Source organism: Caretta caretta, chromosome 1 (genome assembly GCF_965140235.1).
Source record: "Caretta caretta isolate rCarCar2 chromosome 1, rCarCar1.hap1, whole genome shotgun sequence".
Classification (NCBI taxonomy): Eukaryota; Metazoa; Chordata; order Testudines; family Cheloniidae; genus Caretta; species Caretta caretta.
The window spans coordinates 154,185,466-154,207,359 of NC_134206.1; the positions used below are offsets into that span (position 1 = coordinate 154,185,466).

At 43.7% G+C, this 21,894-nt stretch overlaps 1 protein-coding gene across 2 annotated transcripts in view; it reads right to left on the minus strand.

The window, feature by feature from the left end:
- The window catches only part of C1HXorf38 (chromosome 1 CXorf38 homolog), a 29,704-nt gene extending 8,811 nt beyond the window's left edge, over positions 1 to 20,893 (minus strand). The window contains exons 1-4 of one of the 2 annotated variants that reach the window (XM_048864467.2): positions 20,652 to 20,893; positions 13,133 to 13,267; positions 3,013 to 3,135; positions 2,736 to 2,885 (exon numbers count right to left, since the gene is read on the minus strand). In XM_048864467.2, the coding sequence (XP_048720424.1) occupies positions 2,736 to 2,885; positions 3,013 to 3,135; positions 13,133 to 13,267; positions 20,652 to 20,855 (612 nt within the window). In that variant the 5' untranslated portion in view covers positions 20,856 to 20,893. Of the gene's footprint in view, positions 1 to 2,735; positions 2,886 to 3,012; positions 3,136 to 13,132; positions 13,268 to 20,190; positions 20,212 to 20,651 lie in introns of those variants that run through there. The other variant, XM_048864473.2, reaches the window with a different exon arrangement.
- Between the last annotated feature and the right edge of the window lie 1,001 nt (positions 20,894 to 21,894).

The following is a 21,894-nucleotide window of genomic DNA, read 5'->3' on the forward strand; positions in this document are numbered from 1 at the left end:
AGACAGAAACATAAATACGTACTTCCATACACCTGCTGTTACGTTTCATGTAAGAAATTGCTGTGGTTGCCTCAGGGTCTTTTTTTGTTAAATAAAACCATCTTAATTGGTTTTGGAATGGAAAAAAGACGGGGAGGTGGTCCATATGATGGAGAATGGGAGAGGAAGAGATCCCTGAAATAATCTGTCCATCATGGTGTTGTTCACAATACAAGAGGCTGAACTCCCTTGGTGTGATGGTCATTATACAGTGCCCTTTAACCCCACTCATTCCCTTCTCCCCCCCCCCCATTTTTTGTTTGTTTGAAACACAAAAATCAGTCTTGTGGTAGAGATTGGTGATAATGTGTATAAAGGAAGCATCTATGATAACTACACTGTATTGTGTAATTAAACAGCTCAGAACCAATTCTCAGTCTGTAGCCTCAGCCCAAAGACAGGACAGACAGGGGCTGTATCTCTTGGACATTTACGGATACCGCGTACCAAGTGTCAGAAGTTATCAGCTTGCTGTGTGACAGTTTTTTGGAATTCACACATAGCCCTTACAGGGAAGAATGAAAGAAAAGTTATTTGTTCTCTCTAGAGCCTCTGCAAGAGCTTGTTTAATGGGCTTTGTCACAGCTGAGGGCAACTGCACCTGTAGTTCCCTGTGTGGTCCAGCAACAGCACCCACATTTCAGGCTTACAGTTCCAGCCATTGCCTTTCTTGGGCGGAGACAGACTTCTCACCCTGGTCAGAATGGAATATTTCTAGGCTGCACAGTTTCCTGTCTTCACTGTGTTATTCCCAGCAGAGACAGGCTGTCCAAGCACAATTGTTTGCTTTCTCTTCAGAGACTGATAAGAGCGATTGTCAACGGTTGTATGCTACCTCACAGCTCTTTTTATGCAAGCCTTCTTTATTCTTAAGGTAAAAGTAGTACCAAGAAAATGTATTAAATACAATAAAAGAGCTACATGCATGCTAATAAGCTCACCAGAGATCACCCCAACTGCACCATGGGCTCCAGGAGCAGTCCTTCAACACTTTACCAAAGTGTTGGATACAAGTTCATCACAGCCTCAGCTCAGAACTAGCACAGTGTCTTACGTGGCCTCAGTAGGCCCAGTCTTTCCAGCCTTACCCTAAGAAGTGGGGCCCTCCGTGGACAGGGATCTTGTCCATTTGCTGGATCAGGAAGAAGAACCTGAGCCAATTTAAAACCAGGCTATTTATCAAAAAAATCCTCTTTGCCTGGTGGTCCCTGGAGAATCCAGTTTGAACTAGTATATTCCAACCTATCCAAGGGGTAGCATCAAAAGTCTGATAAGGGAGGAGTTTCATTAGCATTCCCCTTCTGCCAGAGCAGGTGCATATAATTCCACAACAGCACGTACACAATTGAATTTTTAGTACAGTGGACCCCAAAGATAGTAAGCCTAATTCAGTAAGGTGTAGCTTAATTCTATAAAGTTCATTCAGGATATTGCAGAAAATTTGTCAGTCGGTCACAGGCTCAAAAGCCTATTTTAATAAAACCACTCTATTCGGTCAATTAGTAACAGAAAACAAGCAATATTAACAGTGACTTAAGCCCAGAAAACCCTACATTTCCTCCGATCAGGCAGCATGATCAATTTCAGTTCTTTTCTGCAGACCAATTCCTCAAATGAATATTCCCTTAAAACCACCTTCCCAACTGCTGCTTAAATCTGTTGGCAAATAGGCAGCGTGGCACAGACAGCCTTTCGTTTTATCCCCTCATCCCACCACATTGTGCAACAGACAGATATAAAAGTAAATACAGGTCTATATGACCTCTTAAACACCTGAAAAGCAGCTGTAGTATTTAATATTGGAACAAGTAATAAGTTGGATAGACATGCCAACTCCCCTAGGCTCTCTAGATATAAACAGGTAAGACAAGAGCATGTGCAGAAGAATGAGATACTCTGGGATGCGGAGATGGTATTTGCGTAGAAGACAGAGTCAAGAGGGATATCTGCGCTGCATGTGAATAGTGTGGTCCTGACCCAACATCAGGAAGAGGATTAGATAAATAACTACTTCTAGACTAGGTACAAGATAGACGGATGGGGCAGACTCAGGTCTGTTGCTTACAGTAGTAGATAGAGGATTGCATTCAGAGGGCAAGTTAGGAAGATGCTGTCTCTTCAGTATAGAGGGGAGGGAGAGGTAAGTCTCTGAACTGTATATGAATATGAAGAGACACGCAGGTTAGTGTAACTACCTCATAGAGGGAGGGTAAACTGGAGAAAGGAGCATGGATGGTTGCATCGGAGGAACAAATGGCTGAGCAGCCCAGGGACTGGGGAAGCTCAAAGGTGGCATAGTCACCTCTGCCACACCAACCAGGTCTTGTGCCAAACAGAGCTTGGATGAACTGTAGGATCAGGGTCAAAACATCTGGTAGAAAAGGGCTTTTTCTGAGAATTGGCTGGTTCCCACTCAGCCTCACAAATATTTGATTTACAGTGGTGAGTTACCATTGACCCAGAACCTCCAAACACTAGAGCGTAGTGCTTCCTACGATGAATAGTCCCATTGACGTAAGGTATCTGACTTTTTTGGTCACATACAATGAAACTGGACATTTAAATAAACAGACTAGAAAAATATAAACCTCCAGTGAAATTCCACAGACTTTTAGAAGTCCTTGCAAATTTCTAATGTACTGGATTATACCTACAATTCATAATAAAAAACTACAGATCAGAATTATTTCTTTTACCTTTTCTATCCGTGTACTAGCTGTCATAACTTCTGGAACATTCTGGAGTTCCTTTAATAAATTCTGAATCTTCTTTCCAAACTCTTCCAACCATAAAGAAGAAACTTTCATTTCTGAAGAATGCATTAACTCATTGCGGCACTTAATCACCTAAACAGGAGAATGAAGAAAAACAGCACTGCCACATTATGGTCATAGCCATCCTAGCACACAATTTACAGTATCTTACAGAATATATATTAATTAAAAATAATGGAAATGGTCTGGTTGATTTTACCTCTCTGACTTTCTTCTGGTCAATTCCACTGAAGTGATCACACAAGTTGAAAAGGTTTAGAAGAGCAGCTGCATCACACTTGTCCGGTCCAGAAATATCCATCTGCCCACGAGGCATATAAGCCTACGTAACAGAAGTGCATGATACCAATGTCATTTTTGGTTTCAGGAAGTACACAAATATGTGATTTCCTTATCTGCCTATAAGCGCTGTTAATGTTTCAAAATGATATTGCCTAAAGTAAATGCAATAAACTAGAACACAATCTCTACAACTCCACTTGCTACATTTGCCAATTAACAATGTGTTCAAGCAAATGGTTATTTCCTTCACAACCCTTAAATCTTTCCCTACTTGATGCTTTGATTCTGCAATGAAGTCACAATGTTAAACTAACACTATAACGTATTGTATAGTTATAGGAAAAGGAGGACTTGTGGCACCTTAGAGACTAACCAATTTATTTGAGCATAAGCTTTCGCGAGTTCCACTGAATGCATCCGATAAAGTGAGCTGTAGCTCGCGAAAGCTTATGCTCAAATAAATTGGTTAGTCTCTAAGGTGCCACAAGTACTCCTTTTCTTTTTGCGAATACAGACTAACACGGCTGCTACTCTGAAACCTGTATAGTTATACACACTCATGGTTTTCCTACATCATTAGGGAGTTGCACAATTTAAAGCTTGTGTTGGCTCAGCTCTTCCCTCCATGAGCTTCTTTTGTGCAACCCTCCTATCCCCCTCTATTTCAGGGACACCCCAAACCTCCAACTCTCTCCTTCATGCCAGGGCTCTGTGTTCCCTCCCACCATCTATACCTCCCAATTCCACACCCCATGTCAGGTGCTGTGCCCCCCTTCAGGGGCATCGGAACAGGGCGGGCCAAGACCCTCCAACTTTTGAAAGTCTTCCACTTTTCAAAACGGGTCTGGACCCCTGCCGCTCTTCTGCCCCCCGGCCAGGTTGAAAGCTGTAGCCCGGCCTTGGGAGCCCAGGAAGCTGTGGGGACCCACCCCTCCACCTGTCCAGGGTCGGCGGGCTCGAAAGCAGCCCCAAACCTGTGTCCCCTGCAAGGGCAGATGGAGGGTCCAGGTGGGGGAGGAGGGGTGGAGAGGCGGAAAAACACACGCCAGGGACTGCTCTCGGGTCCCCTCACCCAGGGCAGATGGAGGGGCCCAGTCTTCCCAATTCAGCTCCAGCTTGGCCAGGGGCCACGGAGGGCGCAGAGCTTCATGGCCCCACCACTTTTAGGAAGAATCCACTGCCCCTGCCCCCTGTTCCCCATGGAGTAGGAGACAAATCATTCAGGATGTCAACATCTTAAACTGCATTGAGAGGCTGGGCAGAACTGAGACAGGGGAGTATTGTTACAATGGAAGGAGTTAATGGCTGCCATCAACCAGTTCTTTGATCCATGGTTCTCAATCAGGGGTAGGTGTACTCCTGGGGGTATGCAGAGATCTTCCAGGGGGTACATACACTGATCTAGATATCTGCCTAGTTTTACAACAGGTTACATAGAAAGCACTAGCGAAGTCTGTACAAACTAAAATTTCATACAATGACTTGTTTATACTGCTCTATATACTGTATTATATGGTAACATGATGTGTGGATACGTAATGTATTAGACATGCATTTTATGTCATTTACAGATGTGTACAAGAACGTTAATGGAGGTTGAAGTTGTAGTTTTTAAGTGAGGTGAAAGTTGGGATATGCAAGACAAATCAGACTCCTGAAAGAGGTACAGTAGTCTGGAAAGGTTGAGAACCACAGCAATAGACCATAACGGATCTGGTTAAAGTTGCTAGGTCTGCTAACCAGATGCCAGAGCACCATGTGTCCATCATTTCACCCTTTTGTTTTTGTGATTTTCACCAAAATTGATATTCTCCCCACCAATGCCTAGAACATTCTTTGAAATTTTGCAATTGATCCGATGCGGCACTGAAAAGTTATCACCTTACAGACAAACAGATGTATCCCATCAAATTGAGCATAGAGCAATGCAAGTTCAGCCATTCAGGTGGGAGGTTAGTGAGTGAAAGGAAAAAGATATTTTAAATACACATACCTGCAACAGCAGACACAACCAGGAAGTTTTTTTTGGGGGGAAATATTACTTTTCACTTCAGATGCTTTGTTGTTCACATGTTCCAGCATGACATACCACCCCTGTTCCCTGAACACGACCCAGCTACACTATATATGCTTCTAAACAAGGTTTGAAATCTAGAAGCCTCTGTTCATTGGCTGAGCCCTATGGGGGCGGGGCTATCAAGAAGGTCAGGGCTTTATAAAGCAGTGAGCAAGCAAACAGAGAGCTTTGCAAACATGGACAGGAGTTTCGAGAGAGAGTTGGGAAGGGGGCAAGGTACACTTGCCATTCGAGTTGCATCCGAGAGTGCTGAAGGAATTGGCGGCTGTGATTGCAGAGCCATTGGCCATTATCTTTGAAAACTCGTGGCGAACGGGGGAAGTCCCGGATGACTGGAAAAAGGCTAACGTAGTGCCAATCTTTAAAAAAGGGAAGGAGGAGGATCCTGGGAACTACAGGCCAGTCAGCCTCACCTCAGTCCCTGGAAAAATCATGGAGCAGGTCCTCAAAGAATCAATCCTGAAGCACTTGCATGAGAGGAAAGTGATCAGGAACAGCCAGCATGGATTCACCAAGGGAAGGTCATGCCTGACTAATCTAATCGCCTTTTATGATGAGATTACTGGTTCTGTGGATGAAGGGAAAGCAGTGGATGTATTGTTTCTTGACTTTAGCAAAGCTTTTGACACGGTCTCCCACAGTATTCTTGTCAGCAAGTTAAGGAAGTATGGGCTGGAAGAATGCACTATAAGGTGGGTAGAAAGCTGGCTAGATTGTCGGGCTCAACGGGTAGTTATCAATGGCTCCATGTCTAGTTGGCAGCCGGTATCAAGTGGAGTGCCCCAAGGATCGGTCCTGGGGCCGGTTTTGTTCAATATCTTCATAGATGATCTGGAGGATGGTGTGGATTGCACTCTCAGCAAATTTGCGGATGATACTAAACTGGGAGGAGTGGTAGATACGCTGGAGGGGAGGGATAGAATACAGAAGGACCTAGACAAATTGGAGGATTGGGCCAAAAGAAATCTGATGAGGTTCAATAAGGATAAGTACAGGGTCCTGCACTTAGGACGGAAGAACCCAATGCACAGCTACAGACTAGGGACCGAATGGCTAGGCAGCAGTTCTGCGGAAAAGGACCTAGGGGTGATAGTGGACGAGAAGCTGGATATGAGTCAGCAGTGTGCCCTTGTTGCCAAGAAGGCCAATGGCATTTTGGGATGTATAAGTAGGGGCATAGCGAGCAGATCGAGGGACGTGATCGTTCCCCTCTATTCGACATTGGTGAGGCCTCATCTGGAGTACTGTGTCCAGTTTTGGGCCCCACACTTCAAGAAGGATGTGGATAAATTGGAGAGAGTCCAGCGAAGGGCAACAAAAATGATTAGGGGTCTGGAACACATGACTTATGAGGAGAGGCTGAGGGAGCTGGGATTGTTTAGCCTGCAGAAGAGAAGAATGAGGGGGGATTTGATAGCTGCTTTCAACTACCTGAAAGGGGGTTCCAAAGAGGATGGCTCTAGACTGTTCTCAATGGTAGCAGATGACAGAACGAGGAGTAATGGTCTCAAGTTGCAGTGGGGGAGGTTTAGATTGGATATTAGGAAAAACTTTTTCACTAAGAGGGTGGTGAAACACTGGAATGCGTTACCTAGGGAGGTGGTAGAATCTCCTTCCTTGGAGGTTTTTAAGGTCAGGCTTGACAAAGCCCTGGCTGGGATGATTTAACTGGGAATTGGTCCTGCTTCGAGCAGGGGGTTGGACTAGATGACCTTCTGGGGTCCCTTCCAACCCTTATATTCTATGATTCTATGATTCTTTAAAACCTTTAAAAACTAAACTATAATCAAAACTTCTTGATTTAAACAAAAACCCGATCTTTAACCTAGGTAGCTGTAGGAGAAAATGCAGGCAGAAGCCAGCAGCAGAGTGGGGGCTATCCTGTTTATTGCATTCAGTGTAGCATGTATGATTACCTGCCCTGTGGGCAGGTGGCATATGTGTACATTCGGTGGAAGGAGCTCCTGGCCCTCAGAGACCGTGTATTGGCTTTGGAGGCCAGGATGGTGAAACTGGAGGAGCTAAGGGAGGCAGAGAGGTATGTTGATGAGGCTTTCTGGGACACTGTAGATTTGTCCCACCTCCAGTCAGATAGTCCCTGTGCTGTTAAGGAGGATGAAAGGCCCAGAGGAGAGCAGTCAACAGGAACAGAGGGAAACTTTCCCATAGTTGGGACCCTCCTTCCAGATGATGTTGGGATATCCTCTCACACTGAGGTTACCTCTCTCTGGGGGAGGGAACTCCAGTCATTAGGAAAAGGCAGGTGTTAGTAATGGGAGATTCGATCATTAGAATAACTAAATGATAGCTGGGTTTGTGATGACCGGGAGAACCGTATGGTGACTTGCCTGCCTGGTGCGAAGGTTGCGGATCTCTCAAGGCATCTAGACAGACTTATGCGAAGTGCTGGGGAGGAGCCGGTGGTCGTGGTACATGTAGGTACCAGTGACGTAGGGAAGGGTAGGAGAGACGTCCTGGAGGCCAAATTTAGGCTGCTAGGAAAGAGACTGAAATCCAGGACCTCTATGGTGGCATTCTCAGAAATGCTTCCAGTTCCACGCGCAGGGCCAGGTAGGCAGGGAGAGCTTCAGAGTCTCAATGCGTGGATGAGACGATGGTGTAGAAAGGAGGGGTTTAGATTTATTAGGAACTGGGGAAACGTTTGGGATAGGGGAGCCTATACAGGAAGGATGGGCTCCACCTAAACCAAAGTGGATCCAGACTGCTGGCACTTCACATTAAAAAGATTGCAGAGCAGTTTTTAAACTAAGCGATGGGGGAAAGCCAATTGCTGCAGACGCGCACGTGGATCGGACAGAGACTTCTCTTAGAGGAGAGTCTATTGATAGAGATTCTCTAGGTTTTAGTCAGGAGGAGGGGATGGAAGAGGATAAAGTATGGGCGGGATCAGACAAGAAACATTCACATAAAGAATCTGACATCAGAAAAGGGCAGACAAATAAACAGTGACAAGTTTTTAAAGTGCTTGTACACAAATGCTAGAAGTCTAAATAATAAGATGGGTGAACTAGAGTGCCTCGTGTTAAAGGAGGATATTGATATAATAGGCATCACAGAAACCTGGTGGAGTGAGGACAATCAATGGGACACAATCATTCTGGAGTACAAAATATATCGGAAGGACAGAACAGATCATGCGGGTGAGGGAGTGGCACTATATGTGAAAGAAAATGTAGAATCAAATGAAATAAAAATCTTAAATGAATCCACATGTTCCATAGAATTTCTATGGATAGTAATTCCATGCTCTAATAAGAATATAACAGTAGGGATCTATTATGAACACCTGACCAGGACAGTGATAGTGACAATTAAATGCTAAGGGAGATTAGAGAGGCATCAAAATAAAAAACTCAATAATAGTGGGGGATTTCAATTATCCCCATATTGATTGGGTACATGTCACCTCAGGATGAAATGCAGAGACAAAATTTCTCAATACTTTAAATGACTGCTTCTTGGAGCAGCCGGTACAGGAACCAACAAGGGGACAGCCAACTCTCGATCTATTCCTGAGTGGAGTGTAGGATCTGGTCCAAGAAGTAACTATAACAGGACCACTTGGGAATAGTGACCATAATGTAATATTTCAGAGGAACAGCCGTGTTAGTCTGTATTCGCAAAAAGAAAAGGAGTACTTGTGGCACCTTAGAGACTAACCAATTTATTTGAGCATGAGCTTTCGTGAGCTACAGCTCACTTCATCAGATGTATACCGTGGAAACTGCAGCAGACTTTATATACACACAGAGAATATGAAACAATACCTCCTCCCACCCCACTGTCCTGCTGGTAATAGCTTATCTAAAGTGATCAACAGGTGGGCCATTTCCAGCACAAATCCAGGTTTTCTCACCCTCCACCCCACCACACAAATTCACTCTCCTGCTGGTGATAGCCCATCCAAAGTGACAACTCTTTACATAATCAAGTCGGGCTATTTCCTGCATAGATCCAGGTTTTCTCACATCCCCCCCACCCCCATACACACACAAACTCAAACTTTCAGAACTCAAATGTGAAATTGCGGAACTATTAACTACAGTTTGTAACCTCTCCTTTAAATCAGCTACTGTACCCAATGACTGGAAGATAGCTAATGTAACGCCAATATTTAAGAAGTGCTCTAGAGGTGATCCTGGCAATTACAGACTGGTAAGTCTAACGTCAGTACCGGGCAAATTAGTTGAAACAATAGTAAAGAATAAAATTGTCAGACACACAGAACAACATAAATTGTTGCGCAAAAGTCAACATGGTTTCTGTAAAGGGAGATCATGTCTTACTAATCTATTAGAGTTCTTTGAGGGGGTCAACAAACATCTAGCTCATCTATTACCAGCAGGAGAGTGAGTTTGTGTGTGTATGGGGGTGGGGGGGGATGTGAGAAAACCTGGATCTATGCAGGAAATAGCCCGACTTGATTATGTAAGGAGTTGTCACTTTGGATGGGCTATCACCAGCAGGAGAGTGAATTTGTGTGGGGGGGTGGAGGGTGAGAAAACCTGGATTTGTGCTGGAAATGGCCCACCTGTTGATCACTTTAGATAAGCTATTACCAGCAGGACAGTGGGGTGGGAGGAGGTATTGTTTCATATTCTCTGTGTGTATATAAAGTCTGCTGCAGTTTCCACGGTATACATCTGATGAAGTGAGCTGTAGCTCACGAAAGCTCATGCTCAAATAAATTGGTTAGTCTCTAAGGTGCCACAAGTACTCCTTTTCTTTTTGCATAATGTAATAACATTTAACATTCCTGTGGTGGGAAGAACACCTCAACAGCCCAACACTGGGACATTTAATTTCAGAAAGGGGAACTATGCAAAAATGAGGAGGTTAGTTAAATAGAAATTAAAAGGTAGAGTGAAATCCCTGCAAGCTGAAAGACAGACACCAAAATAGAGGCTCAACTTAAATGTATACCCCAAATTAAAAAAAAAACTAAAAAAGAGCCACTGTGGCTTAACAACCATGTAAAAGAAGCAGTGAGAGATAAAAAGGCATCTTTTAAAAGGTGGATGTCAAATCCTAGTGAGGTAAATAGAAAGGAGCATAAACACTGCCAAATTAAATGTAAAAATGTAATAAGAAAGGCCAAAAAGGAGTTTGAAGAACAGCTAGCCAAAAACTCAAAAGGTAATAACAAAATGTTTTTTAAGTTACATCACAAGCAGGAAGCCTGCTAAACAACTAGTGGGGCCCCGGATGATCGATACACAAAAGGAGCACTTAAAGACGATAAAGTCATGGAAGAGAAACTAAATGAATTCTTTGCTTCAGTCTTCAGATGTTAGGGTGATTCCCAAACCTGAGCCGTCTTTTGTAGGTGACAAATCTGAGGAATTGTCACAGACTGAAGTGCAACTAGAGGAGGTTTTGGAATTAATTAAGAAACTTAACAGTAAACAAGTCACCGCGACCAAATGGTATTCACCCAAGAGTTCTGAAAGAACTCAAATGTGAAATTGCGGAACTATTAACTACAGTTTGTAACCTCTCCTTTAAATCAGCTACTGTACCCAATGACTGGAAGATAGCTAATGTAACGCCAATATTTAAGAAGTGCTCTAGAGGTGATCCTGGCAATTACAGACTGGTAAGTCTAACGTCAGTACCGGGCAAATTAGTTGAAACAATAGTAAAGAATAAAATTGTCAGACACACGGAACAACATAAATTGTTGCGCAAAAGTCAACATGGTTTCTGTAAAGGGAGATCATGTCTTACTAATCTATTAGAGTTCTTTGAGGGGGTCAACAAACATGTGGACAAGGGGGATCCAGTGGACATAGTGTACTTATATTTCCAGAAAGCCTTTGACAGGGTCCCTCACCAAAGGCTCTTATGTAAATTAAGTTGTCATGGGATAAGAGGGAAGATCCTTTCATAGATTGAGAACTGGTTAAAAGACCGGGAACAAAGGGTAGGAATAAATGGTACATTTTCAGAATGGAGAGGGGTAACAAGTGGTGTTCCCCAAGGGTCAGTCCTACAACCAATCCTATTCAACTTATTCATAAATGATCTGGAGAAAGGGGTAAACAGTGAGGTGGCAGAGTTTGCAGACGATACTAAACTGCTCAAGAAAGTTAAGACCAAAGCAGACTGTGAAGAACTTCAGAAAGGTCTCACAAAACTAAGTGATTGGGCAACAAAATGGCAAATGAAATTTAATGTGGATAAACATAAAGTAATGCCCATTGGAAAAAAATAACCGCAACTATACATACAATATGATGGGGGCTAATTTAGCTACAACTAATCAGGAGAAAGATCTTGGAGTCGTCATGGATAGTTCTCTGAAGATGTCCATGCAGTGTGCAGCGGCAGTCAAAAAAGCAAACGGGATGTTAGGAATCATTAAAAAAGGGATAAAGAATAAGATGGAGAATATCTTATTGCCCTTATATAAATCTATGGTATGCCCACATCCTGAATACTGCGTACAGATGTGGTCCCCTCATCTCAAAAAGATATACTGGCATTAGAAAAGGTTCAGAAAAGGGCAACTAAAATAATTAGGGGTTTGGAACGGGTCCCATATGAGGAGAGATTAAAGAGGCTAGAACTTTTCAGCTTGGAAAAGAGGAGACTATGAGGGGATATGATAGAGATATATAAAATCATGAGTGGTGTGGAGAAAGTGGATAAGGAAAAGTTATTTATATGTTCCCATAATATAAGAACTAGGGGCCACCAAATGAAATTAATGGGCAGCAGGTTTAAAATAAATAAAAGGAAGTTCTTCTTCACTCAGCGCGCAGTCATCCTGTGGAACTCCTTGCCTGAGGAGGTTGTGAAGGCTAGGACTATAACAGGGTTTAAAAGAGAACTGGATAAATTCATGGAGGTTAAGTCCATTAATGGCTATTAACTAGGATGGGTAAGGAATGGTGTCCTTAGCCTGTTTGTCAGAGGGTGGAGATGGATGGCAGGACAGAGATCACTAGATCATTACCTGTTAGGTTCACTCCCTCTGGGGCACCTGGCATTGGCCACTGTTGGTAGACAGGATACTGGGCTGGATGGACCTTTGGTCTGACCCAGTATGGCCCTTCTTATATTCTAGAATGAAGCACCGGGATTATATGGGGACTTTATCCTGGGTTAACCGCCTACCTGCACAGACCACCACCACTAACACATTGGTTCAGACAGATGAAAGTAGCCTATTTAGTATAAAAGTGTGTGTGTGTTATTTTGCTACTCTTAAGGGGTTTCCTTTTTTTAATTAAATAGTTTAAATTGAATTTCATCTTTTGATGCACAAGCTTCACTTTTAAAGGATTTCTTGAAAGAGATCAGTGAGACTACAAGTATTTATTCCACTGAGAATTTAGATACATTACTGAGTACTTTACAGACCATGTTTCAGTTAGTGGTTATTTTAGAGGATGATCAGCAAATCACGAAGCAGAGCAGAAATGCCAACAATTTTGTATGGTACCATTGAACTTTACAACACTGTAAATATTACCAAACACTATTTTCCTAATACATTTTCATTGTATTTCTTAGTTCAGCCCAAAGAAATATTGCTATACGCTGGCTTGGATTTAAGCCTAGTCAATGTGTTTTCAAATCCAGGATGAAATAAAATGAAATCAAGTTGGGTAAGCCCAAAAGGGTAGTGATTTGGATGCTCAGATAATGAAAAGCACCAGGTTAGCCCCTGAAACCTTTCCTTTTGTCTGCTATTAGCAAGAAAAAAGGACAATACATGTGCAACAGTTTGCTCTCCATGGATGAAATCCTGCCCCCACTGAAGACAATGGGAGTTTTGCCATTGTCTTCTACAGGGCCAGGATTGCACCATAGGTCTAAATCCTGCCCTGACAGACTCCTATGCAACCAAACTGAATTCATTATCGAACCACACATGGATGAAAGTGAGAACAGGAGCTGACCCCAAGTGTGATTCTAATTTAATTTATGTTACCTTTGCAAGTTCCCATGAGTTAGAAGGCCAAAGCCAAGGTTTGCAGTTTCCCCAGTGAACTTCTCCATTCCTGTTGGTGTGATGATTCAAAATCTCCTTTTTCCACTCGGTGCACAGTGAACAGATAGGCTGAAACTAAAAAAAAAAAAAAAATAGGAAAGAATCCAAAGTAATTTACCTTAGTACTTGCACCCTTTAAATTACACTTTAAAAAGTGCACTGGGTTATTATTACATTGCAGCAGAGGCTAGAAAAAGGATTCAAAGAACGTTCAGTCAGAAATTTGATCAAATGCACAAATTCTCATATGCAGTATGCTGAACTGTTACACAGAGATGTAATTGAAAATTTAGGTATAATACAGTAGGTTAGGGCAGTAGCCTCTCACCTCTAGAGACCTGGGTTCAATGAGAGTCAGGACTTAACTAGAAACGAGTCTGAAGCTTCTCCTATCAGGGATTGAGGCCAATGCTAACCAGAGGTCTCAAGTGAGGCTTGCATGACAAACCCCGTGGTGAAAGAGAAGAATGCTTTAGCAGCAGAATTTGAAGTAATGCATTTTTTTCTTTACAGTTTACATTAGGGTTAATGAAAGCCATATCTGAACATGGTTGAATCCTTAGGGAATTTTCAACTGGGAAGCATGTTCTAACAGCTAAAGCGTATAACAGTTTATTCAGATTTAACTTTTCTGATTGTTCTTTCTCCATCTGCACTTGGGTGACCAGATAGCAAGTGTGAAAAATTGGGATGGGGGTGAGGGGTAATAGGAGCCTATATGAGAAAAAGCCCCAAATATCAGGACTGCCCCTATAAAATCGGGACATGTGCACGCACATACAAACACTCCTCCACCTTTTTCATTAACTTTGTGGGGCAGATGGATTAAATGAGTATGTGAATTAGACTGTAAACTCCCCAGGGCAGAAACTTTGTTTTATTTGTAGGTCTAATACAGCACCCAGCACTCTTATAGGGCTGCACAAATAAATAATTGTGGGTGGCACTGAAGAACACTAAAGTGAATGTTTGTTATCTTGAATTATGTTACAGGATTTGTTTGTTTTTTAAATGTACTCTATCAGAGAGGATCAGTGAACTGCCAGCTCTCAATACACATTTTTTGGTATGTAATAATAGTGATGATTAATACTGGATATTATGGAGTCACAGGTCATGCTTCCACAGTTGAAGTTGAATTTAGTTTTGAACTTAACACAGAAATTCAATCTCTTTGTTACGTATGAAAAACACAGTATATCCTCCACAAGACTATGGAATTTACTCTGAGCACAGAATGAGTTTTCTGAGAATGTACAAGTAAACTCATTCATTAGTTTCTATTGATTGAAATAGGTCCTTTATAATATTCATCCTGTCTAAGTCCTTTTTGGCCCTATGAGCTTAATAATGGAGTATGCAGACATCATCATAACAACAATAGGATCATGATTAAGGCACTTGAGAATGTAGTCCCAGATTAGACTAAACAGATTTTTAAAATACATTTAATTTATTTAATTTCTTCATGGTGTTACTATAGTGCAGTCAAGCTAGTTTGGGTGCCCTTACTGCATTTCCATACCTTAATTTGTTTGGACTTCTTTTATATCTAAGCATAACTCTGAATTTCCTGGGTTGATAATGCTTCTTTGTAGATAATTACAATATCCACAAGCGATATCTAACACAATAAATTAACATGAGTGAAAAGGAGCTGAGGAATCTCATTATGGTGCTTAGGGGAAGCTTTCTTCACAACATTAAACTACCCTACATAGATTGGCACAAGCATCAGATTTTCTTCACAAGAGTACGAAAGAAGGCATGTGAGAAGCTTCCACTATGCCCAACCCTAGCCAGTCCTATTAAACCTTCACTTTCGTGTGCATTAACACTTACTACAGTAGGACCTCAGAGTAATGAAACCTCGGGAATGGAGGTGGTTTGTAACTCTGACGTGTTCCGTAACTCTGAACAAAACGTTACGGTTGTTCTTTCAAAAGTTTACAACTGAACGTTGACTTAATACAGCTTTGAAACTTTACTATGCAGAAGGAAAATGCTCCTCTCTCAATTTTTTTTAGTAGTTTACATTTAACAGTACTGTATTTACTTTGGGGGGGGGGAAGGGGGTCATCTCTGCTGCTGCCTGATTGCATACTTCCACTTCCAAATGAGGTGTGTAGTTGATTGGTCAGTTCATAACTCTGATGTTCGTAACTCTGAAGTTCTACTGTATTAACCCTTCTTTCTCCTTCCTAGAAACTGAAAACAAAGTTTTATCACAACTAGGGCTGTCAAGCGATTAAAAAAATTAATTGTGATTAATCACACTGTTAAACATTTATTTAAATATTTTTGGATGTTTTCTCCATTTTCAAATATATTGGTTTGAATTATAACACAGAATACAAAGCGTACAGTGCTCACTTTTTATTTATTTTTATTACAAATATTTGCACTGTAAAAATAAAATATTTTTCAATTCATCTAATACAAGTACTATAGTGAAAACGCTTTATCATGAAAGTTGAACTTACAAATATAGAATTATGTATAAAAATAACTGCATTCAAAAATAAAACAATGTAAAACTTTAGCATCTACAGGTCCACTCAGTCCTACTTCTTGTTTAGCCAATCGCTCAGACAAACAAGTTTGTTTACATTTGCAGGAGAGAATGCTGCTCAATAACACTTCTTGTTTACAATATCACCTGAAAGCAAGAACGGGTGTTTGCATGGCACTTTTGTAGCCGGCGTCACAAGATATTTACATGCCAGATATGTTAAATATTCATATGCCCCTTCATGATTCAACCACCATTCCAGAGGACATGCGTCCATGCTGATGATGGGATACTGTTCCTGACAGCTTGTATTCCACCTGTGTGTGGGATGTTTGTGTAGAGAGCCTCTACATCCATGGTGGCTAGGATGTGACAGTACCGATGCCCGAGATGATGGGGCGTCCATGGTTTCCAGATTTGTGGATCTTGGGTAGTAGATAGCATTCTATGTATAGGTCCAGACTGTCATTTGAGGATCGAAATGACAGTCTGGACCTATACATAGAATGCTTCCGCCAACGTGCACAGGCAGAAATTGTGGAAAAACAACATCGCTTGCCTCATAACCTAAGTCGTGCAGAACGCAATGCCATCCACAGCCTCAGAAACAACCCTGACATTATAATCAAAGAGGCTGATAAAGGAGGTGCTGTGTCATCATGAACAGGTCTGACTACCAAAAGAAGGCTGCCAGACAACTCTCCAGTACCAAATTCTACAGGCCACTTTCCTCAGATCCCACTGAGGAATACCCTAAGAAACTGCACCATCTACTCAGGACACTCCCTACACTAACACCGGAACAAATCAACATACCCTTAGAGCCCTGACCGGGGTTATTCTATCTACTACCAAAGATCCACAAACCTGCAAACCCTGGATGCCCCATCATCTCGAGCATTGGTACTCTCACTGAAGGACTGTCCAGATATTTGGACTCTCTACTCGGACCCTATGCCACAAGCACTCCCAGCTATCTCCATGACACCACTGATTTCCTGAGAAAACTACAATGCATTGGTGATCTTCCAGAAAACACCATCCTAGCCACCATGGATGTAGAGGCTCTCTACACAAACATCCCACACACAGATAGAATACAAGCTGTCAGGAACAGTATCCCTGATGCCACAGCACAACTGGTTGCTCAGCTCTGTAACTTTATCCTCATGCACAATTATTTCAAATTTGGTGCCCATATATACCTCCAGACAGAGGGACCGCTATGGGCACCCGCATGGCCCCACTATATGGCAACATTTTTATGGCTGACCTGGAACAACGCTTCCTCAGCTCTCGTCCGCTCACGCCCCTTCTCTACCTACGTTACGTTGATGACATCATCATCTGGACAACATTGGAAGGAAATCCTAGAAGAATTACACCACGATTTCAACAGCTTCCACCACACCATCAACCTCAGCCTGGACCAATCTACACAGGAGGTCCACTTCCTAGACACCACGGTGCAAATAAGTGACGGTCACTTTAACACCAGCTGATGCCGAAAACCCACTGACCGCTATGCCTACCTTCATGCCTCCAGCTTCCACCCCGGACACACCACATGATCCATTGTCTACAGCCAAGCGCTGAGGTACAACCGCATTTGCTCCAACCCTTCGGACAGAGACCAACACCTACAAAATCTTCACCAAGCATTCTCAAAACTACGATACCCACATGAGGAAACAAGGAAACAGATCAACAGAGCCAGACGTGTACCCAGAAGCCTCCAGCTGCAAGACAAGCCCAAGAAAGAAACCAACAGAACTCCCTTGGCCATCACATACAGTCCTCAGCTAAAACCTCTCCAACGCATCATCACTGATCTACAACCCATCCTGGACAACAATTCCTCACTTTCACAGGCCTTGGGAGGCAGGCCAGTCCTCACCCACAGACAGCCCGCCAACCTGAAGCATTATTCTCACCCGCAACTACACACCGCACCATATTAACTCTAACTCAGGAACCAATCCATGCAACAAACCTTGATGCCAACTCTGCCCACATATCTACACCAGCGACACTATCACAGGACCTAACCAGATCAGCCGCACCATCACCAGTTCATTCACCTGCACATCCACCAATGTAATATATGCCATCATGTGCCAGCAATGCCCCTCTGCTATGTACATCGGCCAAACAGGACAGTCCCTACGTAAAAGGATAAATGGACACAAATCAGATATTAGGAATGGCAATATACAAACACCTGTAGGAGAACACTTCAATCTCGCTGGACACACAATAGCAGATTTAAAGGTAGCCATCCCGCAGCAAAAAACTTCAGGACCAGACTTCAAAGAGAAACTGCTGAGCTTCAGTTCATTTGCAAATTCGACACCATCAGCTCTGGATTAAACAACGACTGTGAATGGCTAGCCAACTACAAAAGCAGTTTCTCCTCCCTTGGCATTCACATCTCAACTGCTAGAAGAGGGCCTCATCCTCCCTGATTGAACTAACCTCATTATCCCTAACCTGATTCTTGCTTGCATATTTATACCTGCCTCTGGAAATTTCCACTATATGCATCCAACGAAGTGAGTATTCACCCATGAAAGCTCATGCTCCAATACATCTGTTAGTCTATAAGGTGCCACAGGACTCTTTGCCAATATATTTGAAAATGTAGAAAAACATCCAGAAATATTAAATACATTTCAATTGATATTCTATTGTTTAACAGTGAGATTAAAACTGATTAATCGCAATAAATTTTTTAATAGATTTTTTTTGAGTTAATTGCAAATTAACTGTAATTAATCAACAGCCCTAATCACAGCTGATCTTCAAACAACAACAAAAAGATATCTAGCTGAGACCAAATACAAGGGACAACAGGGCTTTAGCAGTTAAGTGCCTTGTAGATGAGAACACAGTAAGCTGCAGAAGGAGCAGGGTAGAGATCCAGTCAGTCCCATAGCACCCTCTGCTGAGCCAATATTGGACTCATAAACTGAATGGCTGGAAATAATGGACCATAGAACTGTGAATTAGAAAGCAAAGAAATTCTCCATCTCCTAATTTCTTGTCTAACATCCCACCTAGAACTTCTTTTCTGGGCTAACAATCAGGAACCCCAATGTGAAGGAAGGAGGGATGGCCCAATCCTGCAGCCTTCCTGGGACTGTCGTCAGTGATTAAGTAAATGGAGTTGTGCAGGTAGAACTGAGAGGTCTCATGTGGGTCTAGCTGCAGTTAGGGCTGGAAGAGAGAAGCAGCCCCCCCAACACTTTAAGAACTAAGGTACTCAAAATAAAGGACTGAAACAGACAAGGAGAAAAGGATAATGGTCTAACACAGGGGTCGGTAACCTATGGCACGCGTGCCAAACACAGCATGCGAGCCAATTTTTAATGACACGCTGCTGTCTGCCGGACCCACTAAAAATCCAGCCCGGCCCGGCCCGCTCTTTTCCACCCACCGCTCTCTCCTTGCAGGGTAGCAAGCTTCCCCCTTCCCCCGCCTCTTCCCCCAGTGTGCAAGGTTCTTGCCCCTCCTTCTCTCCGTCCCTGTGGCCGATTAGCTGACGGCCCTTGCCACAGGGGGGAGAGGGAAAAGTGGAACCACAGCACGCTCTCTGCTCCAGAGACCTCGGGGAAGAGGGTGGAATCAGGGCACTCCAACCCCCAGCCTGCTCCTTCACCCCCAGCCCTGTTCACAGCACACTCTGACCCTCATCTCAGTGCAGAGAAAGGAAAAGAATGGCTAGAACCAGGTAGGTACCTACTCTATGTGGACAGGGCTGGGACTCCAGACCAGCAGCAGGCTGAGCCACTCAGCCCACTGCCAGTCTGGGGTCCTGGCCACCGGCCCTGCTCAGCCCGCTGCCAATCTGGGGTTCTAGCTGCCAGATTCTTCCCAGCCAGGGTCCTGGCCGCAGGCCCTGCTCAGCCCGCTGCCGGCCTAGGTGAACGGAACCCCAGGCCATCAATGGGCTGAGCGGGCTGGTGGCGTAGGATCAGCATTTTAATTTAATTTCAAATGAAGCTTCTTAAACATTTTGAAAACCTAGTTTACATACGATAATAGTTTAGTTATATAATATATAGACTTATAGAGAGAGACCTTCTAAAACACATTAAAATGTATTATTGACACGCAAAACCTTAAATTCGAGTGAATAAATGAAGACTAGGCACACTACTTCTGAAAGGTTGCCGACTCCTGGTTTAACACAATATAACGCTCACAACTCTGTACTCTGCTCCTAAACTCCAAGACCTCCTCCTCAAATCAGCCCAGTTCCTATATTTGTTGGTGCTTATTTAAGCAGCAGTGCCACGCACAACACTGCTGATGCCAAGTGTTCAAAATTCATGAATCAGCCCTCTAAAAATCATTAGAATTTTAAAAAGCAATATGCTTGGAGGGAGGCGGGGGGTTAGTTGCCCGCTGGTTCTCCAGCCTTCAGGCTGCTCTCACATCATGTTTTCAAGGTTCTCTCTGCCACCAAGAGAGGTAAAAAACTTACTTCAAATGACAGTCCAGAATCTCTCATCATCACCCCACTGCAGAAACTGGAGCTTTAAGAAAACTCTCAGTTATCACCAGAGGCACAATGACATCACCAGGGCGGGCCATGCTCCCTTCCTCGGGGTAGCGCAAGGTTGGGGCTCTCCACGCGGCACAGGCGTGCCGACCTTGCAGGGGCGTCCCGGAGACTCCGGGAGTTAAAGATGAATTAAAGACTGAGTGTCATGGGAGGAAGCCTCCAGGAACACCTGCAACCCTCGCACCGGGCTGCGGGAGGCCGGCTACACCTTGGGGGAGTAAAAGGCACAGGCTGAGCCCAGCGCCCCTGAGCGGCGGGGAGGGTCTGAGGGGCTGTAAGGGACCCGCTTCCCCCGCGCTGGACCCCCAGCACGGGGGCGCTGCCTGCAGCCCAGCCAGAGCAAATCCCCGCCCACCGAGCGCGCGGGCTCCGGCTCTCACCTGCCGGCCGCGGGGGAGGCAGCGGCTCCGGCAGAGGCGGCCCGGGGGCGCCAGGCGGGCGAGCAGCTGGCGGTGGAAGGCGCGGAGCTGCTCCCCGGCGAAGCGCTGCAGGGCGTCCCGCAGCAGCACCAGGCAGTGCCCGGCCTTCACCCAGTTCTTGTACTCGGCGCAGTTCAGCCGCGCGGCCAGCTCCGCCAGCTCCATGGCCCGCCCCGGCCCGGCCCCGTATCGCCTTCCGGGGCTTTAAGAGAAACTCCTCTTGCAATTCGCCTACTGAAATGACAAGCTAACCTTCAGGGGCTGTACTTGCATGAGTCATGATTACGCCTGTCATGGGCCCTTCTTTTTCAGATCCGAATGCAAATCCCATCTTCCTCAATTGATATAATCTACCCTTCATTGCTAAGTGAGGAGAAGGAATACCACCTCAATGAGCCACTTATTTACTGCTCTGATAGCATAGCAAAGGATGGCAGTTTAGATTATGATGCATGTATGTTAAAGGTTGATATAATGAGAGATTGCTACTGTGAAGGAAAGACTAAGACAAAGAATACAGCCCAAGCATAAGGTGCCATATTCCCAAAACATTGCAATGTCACAAACCTATGACAAAAAACCCTTAGCAGAACCCTGAACACTTAAGGTCACCAGAGCCAGAAGTTAGGAAAAGCATAAGTAAAACAGTACCTCTTACAGCTCAGGCTTAGACCTTTATGGAGGAAGAGAACCCTTTACCTTGGTGTAAGTCCAGCCAAATTAATTTTGTCCAAGGGGAGAAGTCTGTTAGTGTAGTATACCTCAAAAGGTTCCATGCACAGAGCCCTGTGATGATCAATTAAAAAGTATCTTACTGAAATGTAATTGCAGGGGAATTCCTGGTAGCCACTCAGATTGCTGAATGGCTGACCATTCACTAATATATTACAAAAACCCTTCACCCTGTTAGAAGCCACGTTTATCCCTCAGCATGCAGTGTAGTTAAACATTTTCTGCTTTGACAGAGGAGCTTATTTCTGACAGACTTATTACATATGCTAGAGACTAAAAATTCTCTAAGAGATCATTCTCGTGCACATTTTTATCAAAATACATATATCCTACCATCCGTCAGGTGGAATCTACACCACCCACATAGTATGAGGGAAATAAAAGTAAACAGCATTTAGAAGCATCACTCATCTGCTTTTGAAAAAAAATATCCACACTTTGCATAATGGTCTTCCTTAGTATTTGTGCAACA